Source organism: Echeneis naucrates, chromosome 24 (assembly GCF_900963305.1).
Source record: "Echeneis naucrates chromosome 24, fEcheNa1.1, whole genome shotgun sequence".
NCBI lineage: Eukaryota > Metazoa > Chordata > Actinopteri > Carangiformes > Echeneidae > Echeneis > Echeneis naucrates.
In genome coordinates, this window is record NC_042534.1 from 7496601 (window position 1) to 7511994 (window position 15394).

General features: G+C 42.3%; 1 protein-coding gene across 2 annotated transcripts in view; it reads right to left on the reverse strand.

Moving 5' to 3' along the window:
* The window catches only part of gphnb (gephyrin b), an 80023-nt gene extending 67050 nt beyond the window's left edge, over nucleotides 1-12973 (reverse strand). For both annotated transcript variants that reach the window (XM_029496020.1, XM_029496019.1), the window contains exon 1: nucleotides 12885-12973. In XM_029496020.1, coding sequence (XP_029351880.1) covers nucleotides 12885-12948 — 64 coding nt within the window. In that variant the 5' untranslated portion in view covers nucleotides 12949-12973. The remainder of the gene's footprint in view (nucleotides 1-12884) is intronic.
* Nucleotides 12974-15394: the final 2421 nt, after the last annotated feature.

The following is a 15394-nucleotide window of genomic DNA, read 5'->3' on the forward strand; positions in this document are numbered from 1 at the left end:
GATGAACTTTTTGGTAAAAGTAATGTGTGATACACATTTTATCAACTGGCAGGCCCAGACTGAATGGACCAGCAAATTGTAAATTGAATATCTGTGGGTTATGAACTGTTGGTTGAACAGAAACCAAGAAATTAGAAATTGTCACCTTTGGCTCTGAAGAAATGTGATGGACATTGTCATAGACAAACCAATTAATCAGTCCATTTTAGAAATAATCAACTGAATAATAAAAGTGATTGTTAGTTTCTACCCTTCCTTCTTAATCTCATTAAATCTCAATACAACCTGCATGACCTCAGAAATCCAGTATTGTGTAAATGTGGACAAAGCCCGACATGTGAGAGAGACATACCTTAACTACATAGCAAACGCACAAAGACAATCAACACGTTTCACACACTGCCACGGCTTGTTGATGTATTTGTTAATGTGTGCATGCGTGGGTGGTAATAACACGTGTGCGTGTGTTTGTGTATATGTGTGTTTGCGCGACCCATTCGACTCTCCTTATTTCCCAGGATGCATAGTTTAACATCCCCCCCCCCCACATACACACACACACACACACACACACAGTCAGGGAGTGCGCCAGGACCAGCTGTACTAATGAAGCAGCCTGTAAGCAGCTACCTTCATTACATTCAATCCTCTGGACAGTGTCTGCAATTATATTGCAGCTTCCCACTGTCAGAGCTCACACATGTACACACACAAACATGCATGCAAGCACACAAACGCGTACACACACACAGACACACACCGACAGAGTCAGTAGGAAACTTGTCCTTCTTCTCAAGACTAATGCTTGCTGAGGTTATTGCAGGAGTTTCAGCTCTTCCTCTTCTTCATGGTGGGTGTTTGGCTCCAGTTTGGCTGTTTAAAGTCTAAAAACCTCAAAACATTTAAGTCAGTCCCAGCAACACATCAGCGATATCTCTGTGTATCTAAGCCTGGACTACAGGGTGGAAGGAAAGCCTGGAGATAGGGGGAAGCTAATAGAGTGCTTCACTTGCCATATTTCACACATCTCATCACTTACCCCCCTGAGACACACATACATGTACATGTCAGTGCAAGGGCAACCAAGAGGGAAGCCCCTGGAGGAGTCAGAGCATTCAAGGAGTGTTTCAGTGATCAGTTTGACAGTCATGTTGTGGAGCTGGAATTGAAGCCTATGACTAGATTTGTAAAATTAAATTTAATTATTGATTAAATTTGAGAAATCACTTTTCAACTGGAAACAATCAACGTGAACAGAAAAATATGGGGATCATAAATGCATCATCCAACCCACTAGGCTGCAACACGTTTATTTTTATCTTGGTTATTGTCACTAACTTGTTTGGGGAAACCTGCAGGTGTTTATATGAAGGTTTGTGTCCATCTGATGATTTTTGTTTTGTATCACTTCCACTCTGTTTCTCGCTCCTTTAAAATCTTTTAATTACCATTTCCCCAACATCAACATGATCCTTTTTAATTGCTTCTATTCAGTTTACAATATAACAAAGAACAGCACCAATCCTGATATATGTGTAGCTAGTAATAGCTGGCATTTATAATTTTTCTTGTCGCATTTAGGTGCTGATAGCCCCGCTTGGACGTACAGCTTTTTCTGTGAATCTCCAAGTGGGTCACTAGTATTGAGACTAATTTCTTTCCATAAATCTGCTGCCACAATAGGAGAGGGTGGAAAAAGAGCAGGTGTGGCAATGAAGCAGAACAGAGAAACTCCCTGACACACTCTTTCAAATGTAAACAGCCTTGTGCTGAGATTGAAAGGCCACCAGTCATGTCTGTTGTAAGGCCATAAATGATGCATAAGGGCAGCAAAGCTGTCAAGTCATGCCAACTCATGCCAGTCAAACTGGTTCTTGCATGTATGTGTTGAGCATTGTGGCTGTGTTGTGTGTACAGGTGTGTGTGGACAGGTGTCTATTAACATTTGATTCCCAAGTGTTATGATCTGAAAGGGTTTTGTGGTAGAAATGGAAAAAGCATGACACTCAATAATGGAGGAGAATGGGGAAACACACTGACCACACACACACGGCCTGTGACACACACACCGGCCAGCCATCAAACACACCTTGTTAGGAAAATTCTGGCCTCCTCTATTATTCACACGTACATGCCCCCCACATACTGTTCACTCCGTCACTTTGCCAGAGAGATAGAGTGAGTTCAGTGCAGACAGCCAGTAGAAGTATATTTAATATTTTTTATTATATAAAAAAAAAAAAAAGTGAGAAAGGTGGACTGAGAAAAAGAGGAAAAGGTGAGGAGACGGTGACAAAAATAGCTAGGGAAAAAAGGAAGATGGCTTGAGACAAAAAAAAAAAAAAAGTGATATGAATGCATTACATTAAGTCCCAAGTCCTATGACAAATTAAATTCCAGTTTTCATTACTATGGAATTGATTAATGAAACTGATGATGATGATGGAAACCGATGGCTGATATAATTACTGTCAAATATGAATGCCATCACAGAGTCCGCTCCATCGTAACTGTAAACACTGCAGGGAAAAGCCTTTCTAATTGAGAACCATCAAAGAGAAACATCAACTGTGGCCAGTCCTCCCCACTTTTCGTCTCAGTTTGTCACTTTTGCATCTTCTGGCTCAGAAATAAAAGTATTTCACCCCAATTCAGATGACAATGGATCCCAGAAGCGTGCGTTGGGCAAATCAATCAATGCGTCGCACCTCCACGTCGCTGGTCCTGTAGCCTCAGGCAGGAGGGAGTAATGGATGGTGGGAGGAGGTTTCAAGTGACAAGCAGTGGATATGTTGGCAGTGTGTCAAGGAGCAAAAGGGTCGTTGCCAATGGTAACAGCCAGGAGTCACACAGAGGTACGCCTCTTTTCAACCACAGCTTTTTCCACCTTCTTAGTGGAGCTGCTAATCTTTGATTTAATAAACAGCTGACTGTTAACACGCTAACTTCTGTGCAGTGAAGGTTACAAACCTCCAGCTTTCCTATTGGCTGTTATATTAATGTATGTATGGATAATAAAGAGCAGATGTTTTGCAAACATGTACACACCTTTCAGGGAAAATTTTTTTACACTTGTGTTTACTTGTCATAAGCTGCTGCGTGTTCTGTCTTTTGTATTCCACCTTGACCCTTTTCAAACGACACCCCTTTGTTTCTCTGTTTGGCAATCGGAAACAAAATGTCAAAATACTGAAAACTGAGTGATGTTGACATAAATGAGGTTTCCTATCTCTTTTTGTAGTGAAGTGGATTTAAGTGCTCCTGCACTACATAGAAAATCTTAGCAGCCTTGTGTCTCAGGTCCCCCATACCCCCTTCTTTAAGAGGAGGGGAGAGAAACCATTGCCATGTGGTCTAAAAGGTTTCAATCTATTATTTAGCCACATTTTCATTGGGTTTATTTCTAAATTTCGCTGTAACAATGTGATATCAATTACCCTTAAATTTTCAGAAATGAATAGACAAAAACCTAATTAAGATCAGTAAATATGTACTTCAGTGATTAGCATTGCCATTCCTTCCTTTGATTAGCTACAATGTAGCTTGATTACCTCATCCGGCCTGGTAAGGGCCCCACATCCTCCAAACTCCAACCCAAGTGATGCATTTTAGTAATTTTCCTCAGACTTGTCTTTCAGAATCACAGAGGACTTTTTACAAATGTGAGGTTCTCAGTCCTGTTAGTAAAGTAGCATGAGCAAACCTTACAGATAGGTCCTTTAACGTTTGAAAGTGCTCTAATAAGGTAGATAAAGGTAGATCAGAAGACACCCTCTGCTCATAACCACAATTTATTATTTAACAGTTGCTCAATACTCTACAATACTGAGCAGTAAAGGGAGATGTCAGACATTAATCACCATTTTATATCATCACTAACAGCTGTAGAATCACACAACCATATTTTTCCCCACCTGTAACTTGTGGCTCATTGCTTTAGAAACTGAATTTTTCTCAGCATTTCAATTAATGCAATGTACTATATAGTAAACAGAATGAATTTGGAAACAATCTTAGTAATTCTGTGTAGCAATCTAACCATGAAACATGTTCATTAAACAGGTGGTTGGCAGGAAACAACAAACAAGTGGATCTGCAATAAGCAAAATGTTAACCGGCAGGATGTATCTTTAAAACAAATTCAGATTGCTTTATTATTCTAAATCTCCAAGAAAGTTTCATGTATCTGATTAATTCCTATAGAAATCTTTTATGTCCACTGTAACAGCAACCAGGTGAAACCCATTTCAGTAAACAAAGTGGTCATTTAGATTTTTTGTCATTTGTGTGGTGAAACATTTTAAGTCTTCTAAACAGAGTGTGTCACCGGTGGCCACCCCACTCTGAATTACTGCAAGTTTGCGAATGTTTGCTCTATCGTGGGACATGCCAGCTGAGAAGTTACAGCCAATATAGCGTCATTACGGTAATTCCACTCATTCTGTTGCTGGAAATTGCCAAATCTGTTCCTTCATTTGTAATCATTAATACATTATTTTGACATACTGTAAACTGCTGGATATTGAAGGTTCTAAGGGTTCTGGAAAAATGGGCAAAAAGCACTTACTCACAGGGTTAGGGTTAGGGTTAAGGTTAAAATAAGCCAAAAGTCCAAGTGGACAATATGAATCTTCAGTGTAGAAGGGTTAAAGGCAAGGTGATCCTGAGACTGTTTACATAGCTGCTGTAGCCACTTGCTCTGAATGAGAGGCCCCCTGTGACATCAGAATCATGCTGGCTGCTGGCTGCTGGACGACTCTCCTGAGAGAAACATGAAAGAGGTGTACGTTTCAGACACCTATAAGATGAGGACTGATAAAGACGCGAGGCAGCACAGCAGCACACGAGGCCATTGATGAATCAATTACCTGTTTTCTTCTTTTTTTCCACTGTGTTATCCTCCTGCATCCTTTGCTCAGTCTGTCCCTTCAATTCCTAATTAACACCTCAAGCCAGAACACGGCATTCAGTGGCAGCAGACCACAATAGTGACTCATCAGTTAAAATCAACCGCTGTATCTTTTATCCCCATCTCTATCACCATCACTCAACCGATTCTCTCTTTGCACAGGTTATCGCAACAGAGCCACCCGAGTGAAGGAGCGATGGAAGACCTCAACACTGTCTCCCCGGAGTAGAAACATCTTGTCTTGAAAGTAAAACATTCTTGAAATGTCACTGTTGGTGCTGCGTAGTTTCAGTTTCCCAATGAAAGATTCAATTCTGTATAGAACCATAAATGATGTGATTTCATTTTAACACTGAATAGATGCTGTACAACAAAGAGAATTAAAGATTTGGAAAACCACAAACTAGCTCTGCAAACCTTGTGCCAGAAGAAAAACAGCTTTATTTCAATGTAGAATTTTATGCGTCCTGTTCCTGGAGAAAAGCCATGAATTGAAACCCAAACTATTTACTGAATGCACATGGAGGAAAAGTTCACACAGGTAATGGCTTTGCTAGAATCCAAAACGACTATCTTTTAAGTATTATGGAAGAAGCAGCTGAATTTTTTTTTTTTTTTTTTAAAGGGCCCTGTGTTTCTGTTACTGTCCACCAACCAGAAAGCATCTGGAACTTCTGGAAAACTATGAGGCGGCCTAATGACCATGCAGTGTGCATATTAGCTGTTGTTACTTTTCTAAAGAAGTACATTTAATGCTACTCTGAGGAGAATTAAAAAATGTCCATCTTTGTCAGCGACATTAAAAAAATGACACCGTGGAACAAAGCATAGTTATAGAAATAAAAGTCATGTTCTCGTTTACAAAGCTTAAAAACACAATCAACATTTTTCCAAAAAAAAAAAAAAAAACAACTGACTTTTGTGACATCATAAGGTGTGTCTGACACAGCCTGACACACTCACCGTAATCGATACCTGAAACGTCCCATGTTCATGTAGTTGGAGACTAACTACATGCAGTAGGTGATATGTGTAAATCACACAGCAAAGGGCACAGGAGCCTGAAACCTCCATTCCAAGGTCCTTTAGATATTTTAGGATTACTATTACTTTCAAAAGAGAAAAAGAGACTCCTCATTATGAAGGAGGTAAATCCACAGTCACACATATTTTACTTCTCAATAGCTTTTCAGCTGTAGAAAGAAGTTGTACATATAAATCATTTATACGTAAACAGGTTGGACGTAACTACCTCTCCACCCATCAGCAGCTTGCCAGAGGGGGTTACAACTCATTTCAGAACAGTCTTTCCTGTTTATCACTGATGCAAAAATAGAAAACAATAGCTTTGAGCACTGCGTGTCCAATGCCAGTTTTTCTGTCAAAATAAGATAACTGCTGACACTAAAAAGCAGCGGCATTTCTCTTGCTCCGTTACTTACTCCAAAAAAATAGAGTGTGCAATCTTCCCCTTTTTTGGGGGGGGGGGGGGGGGGGGGGGGGGGTTATGCTAGCGTCCTGTGATTATCACCTCAAATGAATGGCAGACTGTAACACCGCTTTAGGCCAGGAGGGAGTGGGAACCGACCAACTCTCCTCCACCTACGCATCCAGACTGGGAATAGCTTTCCAGGCAGCCCCAATGGAGCTTTTCTCTGGAGGTTTGACAAGAATGTACGAGAGCGGAGGAGACTCTGCTCCTTGTTCGCCAAATACTGTCTGCCTCTTGTTCCAACTTTCATCCCAATTAAAGACTATTTACAGTGAGGGAGGATTATTTCCATGGGCTATGAAAGCAGAGACAGAGAGAGTGAGAGAGTGAGGGGTGTGTGCAAAGGAGGAGAGTCACCCCCCCCCTCAGCACAGTCTCTACTCCCCACTACTGGATGCTGAAAATAATTCCTTTGCAGCGAAGACTTAATTCGCATTCTGTGTGCGTGTCCCTGATCCCGTATTGTCTATTCTGGTCATATGGTCTGCCTGCCTTACTGCTGTCCACTGTGACAGCTTTGTGTGTGTGTGTGTGTGTGTGTGTGTGTGTGTGTGTGTGCCTGAGCGTGCGCAAGTGTGTGTGATGCAAAGAGAAAGAGAGAGAACCAGTGGGAGAAGAGTCAGTCTGTGGTTTAGCTCAAACAGTGGGAGCCCCACCCATACAAAAGATAAATCCTTGTTGGATCACATGTGAACACAGAACTCAGATATTTCAAGAGTCAAAGTAATGGTGCACAAATCACCCAGGCTTTTGTGTATTCTCTAACAATGTCAACGACATCTCTTTTTTGGGCCTCAGGATTACAATACTATTAACATTTTCAATTTTATGGCCTGTTAAAAGCTGACATTGTTGATGCAGGTAAAAACCATTAAGGCCTGCAAAAAAGCAAAAGTAAATGCCAAATTTGGCTTTCAAAATGATTTTAAAAAATGTATTGGATAAGAAATAAGTGTATGTCTAATTCATGTGTGCTTTCCCCCTATTTAAGGTTTCACTTCCAAATGTATCGCTCTTAAACAAGCATATTGTTGAACAGATGCCCGCATATCGTTGCAAGGGAACACCCCAGTAGCAGCTTAGAGATGATTCAACCATAGACAGACACAGAGTCAGGTCAAAGCAGGAAAAAAAGAGGAATAAAATCATGCTACTGGGTAGACACATGCCTGGGGGCTCTCTGATTCCCATCCAAACCACGTATCTCTATATCGCTAGTGAACCGAATGTTAACATCCATTTTGTGTTTTTGTTATCCAGTCATGATGTCAACTGTGTCAGGATATTACGTTTGCCTGTCTCAGCGTCAGTGGAGTGGAAAATGTATAGGAATAATAGCGTTATGATGCTAATGGGAGCTCAGACAGACTGGTGGCCATCAGGGAGCTGGCTCTTCCCTCACAAATATGCAGGTGGGACTGTGTCTTTAAACAAGAGACCCCTGTCTAATTTCGCAATCTGTGTGGTTCAAGATCAGACCTCTGAGTAAGAATATTAAACATCAAAACATGTTATCATGTGACATGAAATGCTGCCACTGAGTTTGAGTGGATGTTTCTGAGACATTTGTGTCTTTTTCCTGTATTGATACGTATCACAACATGGTAACATTAAGGCATATGCTTGATGATGAACACAATTACCTGAATCTGCGTCACAAATACTTTTTTGTCCTTAAACCAAGATCTTCAGTAATTAATTTAAATTCTATAATCTATAATCTATAATCCTGTATAATCCCTCACTGGTTCCCACAAGCAAAAATAGTAGCATTTATTGCAATGTAGTTGCCAAGGTGGAGGCACCATTTTTATTTCTATTAGATAGGAAATCTACAGTAAGCTTCACTTTAGTGAAACAATGATATGTCATCTCTCTGAAAAAGGCCTTATTGATTAAAGTGGACTGCAAGCATTGGAGATGCTGCACACTGTGTTGCACTACGAGATTTGTTTCTTTTACTGAATGGAGCTCTGGTTCCATTTTAAGTTCTGCTCTCAGAAGAGCTACCGAAATGCAGTGCAACAAAGGTATTCTGGGAAATGTGGTAACTTCCTTACTAAGAACAGAATGCAGGATGTGGGAAAAATTAGAGACACCGAAAAAAAAAGACACTTCAATGTCTTCAGCAACATGTGATGTCACATTGTTATCTATGACTCTTTCAATTATAAATCACTTGGCTTATAGATTGCGTCACTCAGATGGAGACACTGATGATGCCGTCTCCTAGTTTTTGGTCAAGGTGCTCTGGCATGCCAGCCTGCCTTTGGCTGATTTGATTCCTGTTTTTTGAGGGAGCCTCTTTAGTGCCTGAGCTGTTAAGGTGAGCTTGGGACCAACTCCAGAGATTAAATCATGTGGAAAAGCAGATTAAATAGTTATTATCCTATCTACAGCTAGACAAGCGCAGACATGAGCAAGCACGCATAAATGTTCGCAAATCCAGACACACACACGGAGATACACATCTGATCTACACTAAAGGATAAACTTTTGAATACACATATTTAGTTTTAAGTCACTGTTCAACTTTATTCTTTCAATATGAGCCATTATCAACACATAATGTGTTTAAAATCAATTGCAGTATGTTTATTTTTCCAAAATGTTGCTTTTCTTTTCCAGAAACCTTTTTTTGGCTGCTTTCTAGGACAACACTTCATGTCTTTAACACCCCAACACAATGTAGACCACAGATGACAAAGAAATGGACCACCACAATGCCAAAATAAAAAGCTTCTACCCATTCTGTAGGGAATCACAGAATTAGTTCTACCCAACAGAGAGCTTGAGAGACCGATCTAAATGTGGTTGTTTTGGGAAGCCTGTCTGCTGTCGATTCGTGTCTTTCAGATAGACATGTAAGTTTGGAGAGCCGCCCACACATCCCCGAGCCTCTCTCAGTTGTTACAACCAAGGGAGACAGAAAAAAAAGGGGGAAAAAAGGAAAAGAGAGACGCACAGATAGGGGAAGAGAGACAGAGAGAGCGAGAGGAGAGAGGGGAAAATCTGTGCTCTCTGTCGCAGAATGTAGCTTTCCTACTCTAGCTCCTCATTGGAAGCTCTGTGCTCAGAGTTTGTGTCCACATCTCTTTGAGGAAGGGTTGGACTTAACCCACACATGCTCAGCAGCCAGCATCAATGGGGCTTTCTATGGGCAGTGAATGAAGCCACACATCCGAAAGCATCCATGTGCCATGCATGGAGCACTGTGCGTAATAAAACTGTACAATCCCACACATACAGCTGCAACGGGCTTTTTACAGATTAAAAGCGACTGAATGCGTTTTGCACAGCTCTCTTGCTCTCTCTCTCTCCCTTTGCCAGTCTCCCTCTCTCACGGTGTATGATCATGGGAGGTATACATACAGTAGCTATATTTGGGGCTAGGGGGAGTTGCTAAGCTGTGTTTTTCAGCCAGAGCTCAGTATTTGTGCCCAAAGACAAAGAGCAAAGCAGAGTCACATGTATATACACATACCGCACTTGCAAAAGGCTCCCACACAAACACACACATTGCACACGAATGTACATTGCTCCGATGTGTATGCATTAATTGGTGCCCAGATTTTTTGTTGGCACATCCTGGCACATTCCTCATTTAGGTCAACAATTTTCTAGAAAAATCTAGTTCTGAAAAGCAAATCAAAATTATATGAAAAAATTCACCTTTAAAAAGCCCTAAAGGTGATTTTGCAGTGTTTAAAAATGGATATGTTTGTATGCTAAAGTTTGTCTTTGGCACTCTTGAGGCCATAATTCATGATTACCTGAAATCATAACAACTTCGCCACACACAAACACACCTGCATCAAGCATTGCAGACATGCACAATTAGTGAGTGTTTGGCTGACTGCTGAGGCCCTGGGGCGAACACGGGGAGAGACATAGGACAATTAAAACTCATGCTAAACAGAAGAAACACTGACCGCTAGAAACCAGGCACTTAGCACTCATGCATCAAAGCACGCACGCACACACACACACGCACGCACAAACATACACAGGTAGATGGAAAAAAATAAATAAATGTAAAAACACAAATACAAAAATCACAAAAGGCTGAGCACAGCATGAGATGCTTTCATCTGCTCCAAAGCTCACATTTTCAGGGTGACATCTTTGACAAGTGACGGTTTGTTCACCCCAATTATGTAAATAAACTGCATCTCTTAATTCACACATTATCTCTCTCACACACACACACACACGGAAACATCAACCACACCTCCCTGTCTGTCCAGGGTCTAAACAGAGCTGTCCCCTGGGATCTGTCACCTGTCTAGAGGGATGTGGGGTTAAGTGATGGAGAGAGGGTGAGCCAAGGTCTCATCTGTTCCCTAGTGACTGAATGTAGGGAGTGGAAGACTGACCTTTGACCTCTGGCCGGGATGGAGATTGAGCACTGCCTCGGACTCCATTAGCATTCTGCTCACACAAACCCCATACCACAGCAGACTAACGGCTTGAACACTGTGGATGCACAAGACTGAGGTGTGGTGACAAGGTTCTGCGTTGTATCAAAGATGCAAGCAACCTGAATATTTGGAGCTTGCTTCCTCTTGGCAGCTCAGCAGGAGAGTTTGTGCTGTCAAAATACATCATATCACAACAGTCCCCATCCCCTTTTCCCTCTAATGAGAGAATCACACAGCACATCTTTAGTGATGTTAAGCCCTGAGTAATCCTGCCGTGATTAGATTCTTAAAAGGCTAAAGGTCATGTAAAATATGGCAACTTAACACCACCTTGCAAGTCCCCTCAGCCCACCTTTCTGCTGCTTTGTTCCCCCGACCGTGTGAGCCCTCCTATTCTATACACGCAAATGCATTGAAAGACAAATAAGCCTGTCGGTTTTTTCCACTCTCCTCCTCCTCTCATTACTAGGCAAACATCACACAAGGCAAATGGGCTACCATGTTTATTCCCTCATCAGTTTCTTGGTTCTTCCACATACTCTCTTAAGTTTCATGCAGTAACGTCGGCCTGAAATATGGTGATGAAGAGGCAGTGAATCCTCCTCTACATGCCGGGGTGTATCTATCTGATGCAGTATTTCCCGTGCTAAGGTCAGTACCGCACTGATTTGTGAGTGACGCTGGATTTCAGCACCACGGACAGCACTCTCTCTCTCTCTGCCTCTCTTCGAGCGGGAGGTGGAGGAAGAGGAGGAGGAAGGAGAGGACGGACCGTTGTGGTGTTGGTGTTGTGTTTGGTGGTGGGGGTTTCCCTGGCAGATTTCGGGGGGGGGGGGGGGGGGGGGGGTCTACACAGTCATTCCTCCATCACTACACATCGCCTACCAACCACCTCCGTGCTGGATTTCCACACGGAGGGACACAGTATGTGAGAGATCATGAAATATTGATCGACCCAGCCTCACACAGGATGGACTTGGGGGGGGGGGGGGGGGGGTATCCTCTGGACATGCATGCACCTCAACACCACCACCCTGCTTCCACACTGTCAAAAAAAAAAACACATCCTTTCATTTACTTTCTGGTCATGACAACCACCGCTGGATTTGCTTCTCGTGATGGTTGACGATCAGAAACATGACAAAGCAGTAGGTAGCGCGCGCGCATACACATACACACACACACACACACACACACACACACTTGGAAGGAAAAAGATGAAGGCAGCATCCACATCTAACACCATCCGTCGCCTCATAGCCGCACATCGTATGCAAGCGCATCACGTTGCCAGTAAGTGAGAGACGCGCCGTCATCGCGTTGCATTTAGAGGAATGTCAAGAGGATTTACCCAAGCCCCGCCAAACTGAGCCAGAGCCGCGATCATATAAACTCCTCTGTCCGCACTGTCATTCACAAAATAAACCACATCCGACGTCTTACACTCATTTCCAACGATTTTCTCACATCGTCCAGCGCTCTTAATAGGCCAAGGATGCGCTCATCATCATCATCCTCCTCCTCCTCCTCCTCCTCACCAACACCACCAACACCACCACATCCACCTCCAGCTGCAACTGTCGTGAGCAACACTTCAAAAATTGCTGTGGTCAGCTGGGTGTCAATAATGCAATCTATATCCCGGGCATCTTTAGCAGCGACACAACACACGATCAGCTGTAATTTTCAGCTCTGACACGCAGATGAGGGACATGAATTATTCAATACACATAAACTGAGCTCTTCTGCCTCAGCGGGGAAAATGGCTCGGCAGGAAATCTAGGCTACATTGAGCGGACAGAAACCAATGCAGAGCCGCTGCCACCGCATAAGGCGCTGGATGTAATGTAGCATGTAGGCTATATTTATGCATACCGGGAGCAGAGAGATGGAGGGATCGAGAGGAAATATAACAGCCGGGCTGCAAAAGCCAGAGACAGAGAGACCGAGAGCCGCCGCCACCAAGCAAAACCAGCCGACACGCACGGAGATGAATTCGCGGAAATGTGAGTGAAATGTGGAAGAAAAAAAAAATGAAGGGATGGGAGTTCCTCGCCTTTACCTGTCAAGACTCCGACCCGGATTTGGTGGTCGTGGTTCGTTAAAATCATCCCGTCTGACGCCATGTTCAGCAGCGCTGTCGCCCGCACCGAGAACTCACGGCAGGGCCCAGAGCCGATCGCATCGAACTTAGTGGGGAGAGGGAGGGGAGGAGGAGGAGGAGGAGGAGGAGGAGGGGGAGGAAGAGGAGGGTTGGGATACTGGAGGGGGGGATAAAGAAAGAAAGAAATAAAACAGCCAGACGAGATGAGCAGAACGCCGAGCGCTCATCGGGACACCTACAGATAAGCGGGCAGGATGCGGGGGCCGTTTAAACCGCACACATCACTCAGCTGGCCGCTTGCCATGGTAGTAGTGTGGATCCCAGATTAATTCTTATGGAGACCACTATTGATTTCCTGTGAAGGCTTTTAGGGGAGACAGACTAGCAGTCCGTCTGCAGATGCCACTCATTTCTCTGCTGTCATTCATCTGGTGCCCTTTTTAAAAGATGAAATAGGAGATTGTTAGATCCTCCTCCGATGAGGGGCCTCAAAACTGACTGGTTAGAATAACAGTATCAGTTCTCCAATCTGAAGAGCACCATCTTTGGGCCCCATGGAAGTCCCATCCACATCACCCACCCTCTCCTAGATGCTTTAAGAGATTAAAGGGACCCCCTCTATGAGTCAGCGACAGGACCCTGGAAATGTGTTGGTTATGTCTCGATGCAGAGGCTTCAAGAGAAAATCACAGTCTGACCTGTACAAATGCAACTACATCCTCAGGAAAAAAAAAAAAAAAAAAAAAAAGCACAGGTACTATTTATAGACTGGTTGCATACTTCCATGGTGTATAATTTCTCTTGTTTATTCTCATGGAAAAAAAACCCATCCTCCAGCTTCAGATGGGAATCTATCAATATGCATAATTCATGTACATGAGTGAGCCAGTAACTGTGGCAAGAAATGGGGCAACTCTGCCAACTTGACTGGCTCACTTCAACAGCTTTGCCATGTCTGTGTCCAATGACCAAACCAAAAGAACTGACACCATTTCCACACTTTATATAGTAGCCAATTCCCTCTTCCATCGTATTACAATTAGCAACAAGAGGTCTGTGTGTCTGTCAAGGACATACAAGAAAATACACCTTCAGAGCTTCTCTGATGTATTCACCAGATTCGCTTTTTGACACAGTGGGTGTTATTTATAGGTGGTGCACGAAGACTTATGCATGGATAAAATTCACAAGCAGGTTTTCATTGAGAGGTTAAGTTTTTGCATTTTTGCCACAATGCAAAATCCAACACTAGTAAACTGGATTGCCACAGCATAATATACCTAAACCTGCGATGAAGGGCTTGTTGTGGTTCTTGCTCTCATGACTCATACAAGTGGAAGTGCTAGTCATCTTTTTGTGTTATTGGAATAAGCCCCAGCTAACAATTTTGGCTACACATGGACACCGTGAAAGAGAACTTGTTTGAGCACAATTTCTTTTGTTACTTAACCTTGACTTGAGGAAGAACTCAAACAAAATTCCTATCATGCAAATAATTTACACCTGTATTTTCCCAACTGTCTTCACAGATGACACATTAAACATGCCACATAGCGGATGCATGTGCGGATAAACAGAACGGCAATGGTTAGGGTTAGAAAAGGAGAGATTATTATGAGAAAGATAGCTATTCACTTTCTTGTCAAATGTCAGATGAAGAGATTGACAGCAGTGTGTGTATGTGTGTTTATTTTAAGTAATGGGATTTTCTGAACAGATTTTCTGAGTATTAAATGGAGAACAACCTTCCTGCAAGCTTAAAAAATATGCCTACCAAGTCTTTTATGACATTTAACTTGTTTATGCAGCACACAAGTAATATAAAGTGAAAAACTGAGCTTTGTGTATGGAGGAATGAGCTGTAACTGTTTTGTGATGATGAAAAAGTTCACACAGGATATTACAGTACAAAATATTACTCCAGGTAAAAACAACCAATTGTCATTTTTTAGAGGAGTTGCTAGGCTTTAGAAAAAGCCAGTCTAGCTGTTTTCCCTGTTTCGCTCTTTGTGTTAGGCTTTTCTAACTGAATAGTAGCTTCATATTTATCATAGAGATATTAGATTGGTCAAAAGTGTTTACTTTCTTCACTTTCTATGATGCAAATTTCATCATCAGCAGATAGACATACCAAATGTGAAGAGGTTCATCCACTACCCTCATTTAAGAAAAAAGAAAGAGGAGACCAAATGTGTTGTGATCATTCCTGTATATGTGTCCTTATATGGATATGACATATAGAGCATATACGTGGATTATGCAGACAATGATTTACTGGATATGTATGGAACACGTGGTCGAAGGATGGAAGGGGTCTGGTGTAATCAGACATGAAGACAAATCCAGTAGTAGTGTCACCAAACACAGGCGCAGCTCAGCATGTTAAACTACTGGAGGTCAACACATCTGATTTTCTTAAATTATGTTATTTTGTTATTTAATTAAATATAAAATATTTACAGTCAAAA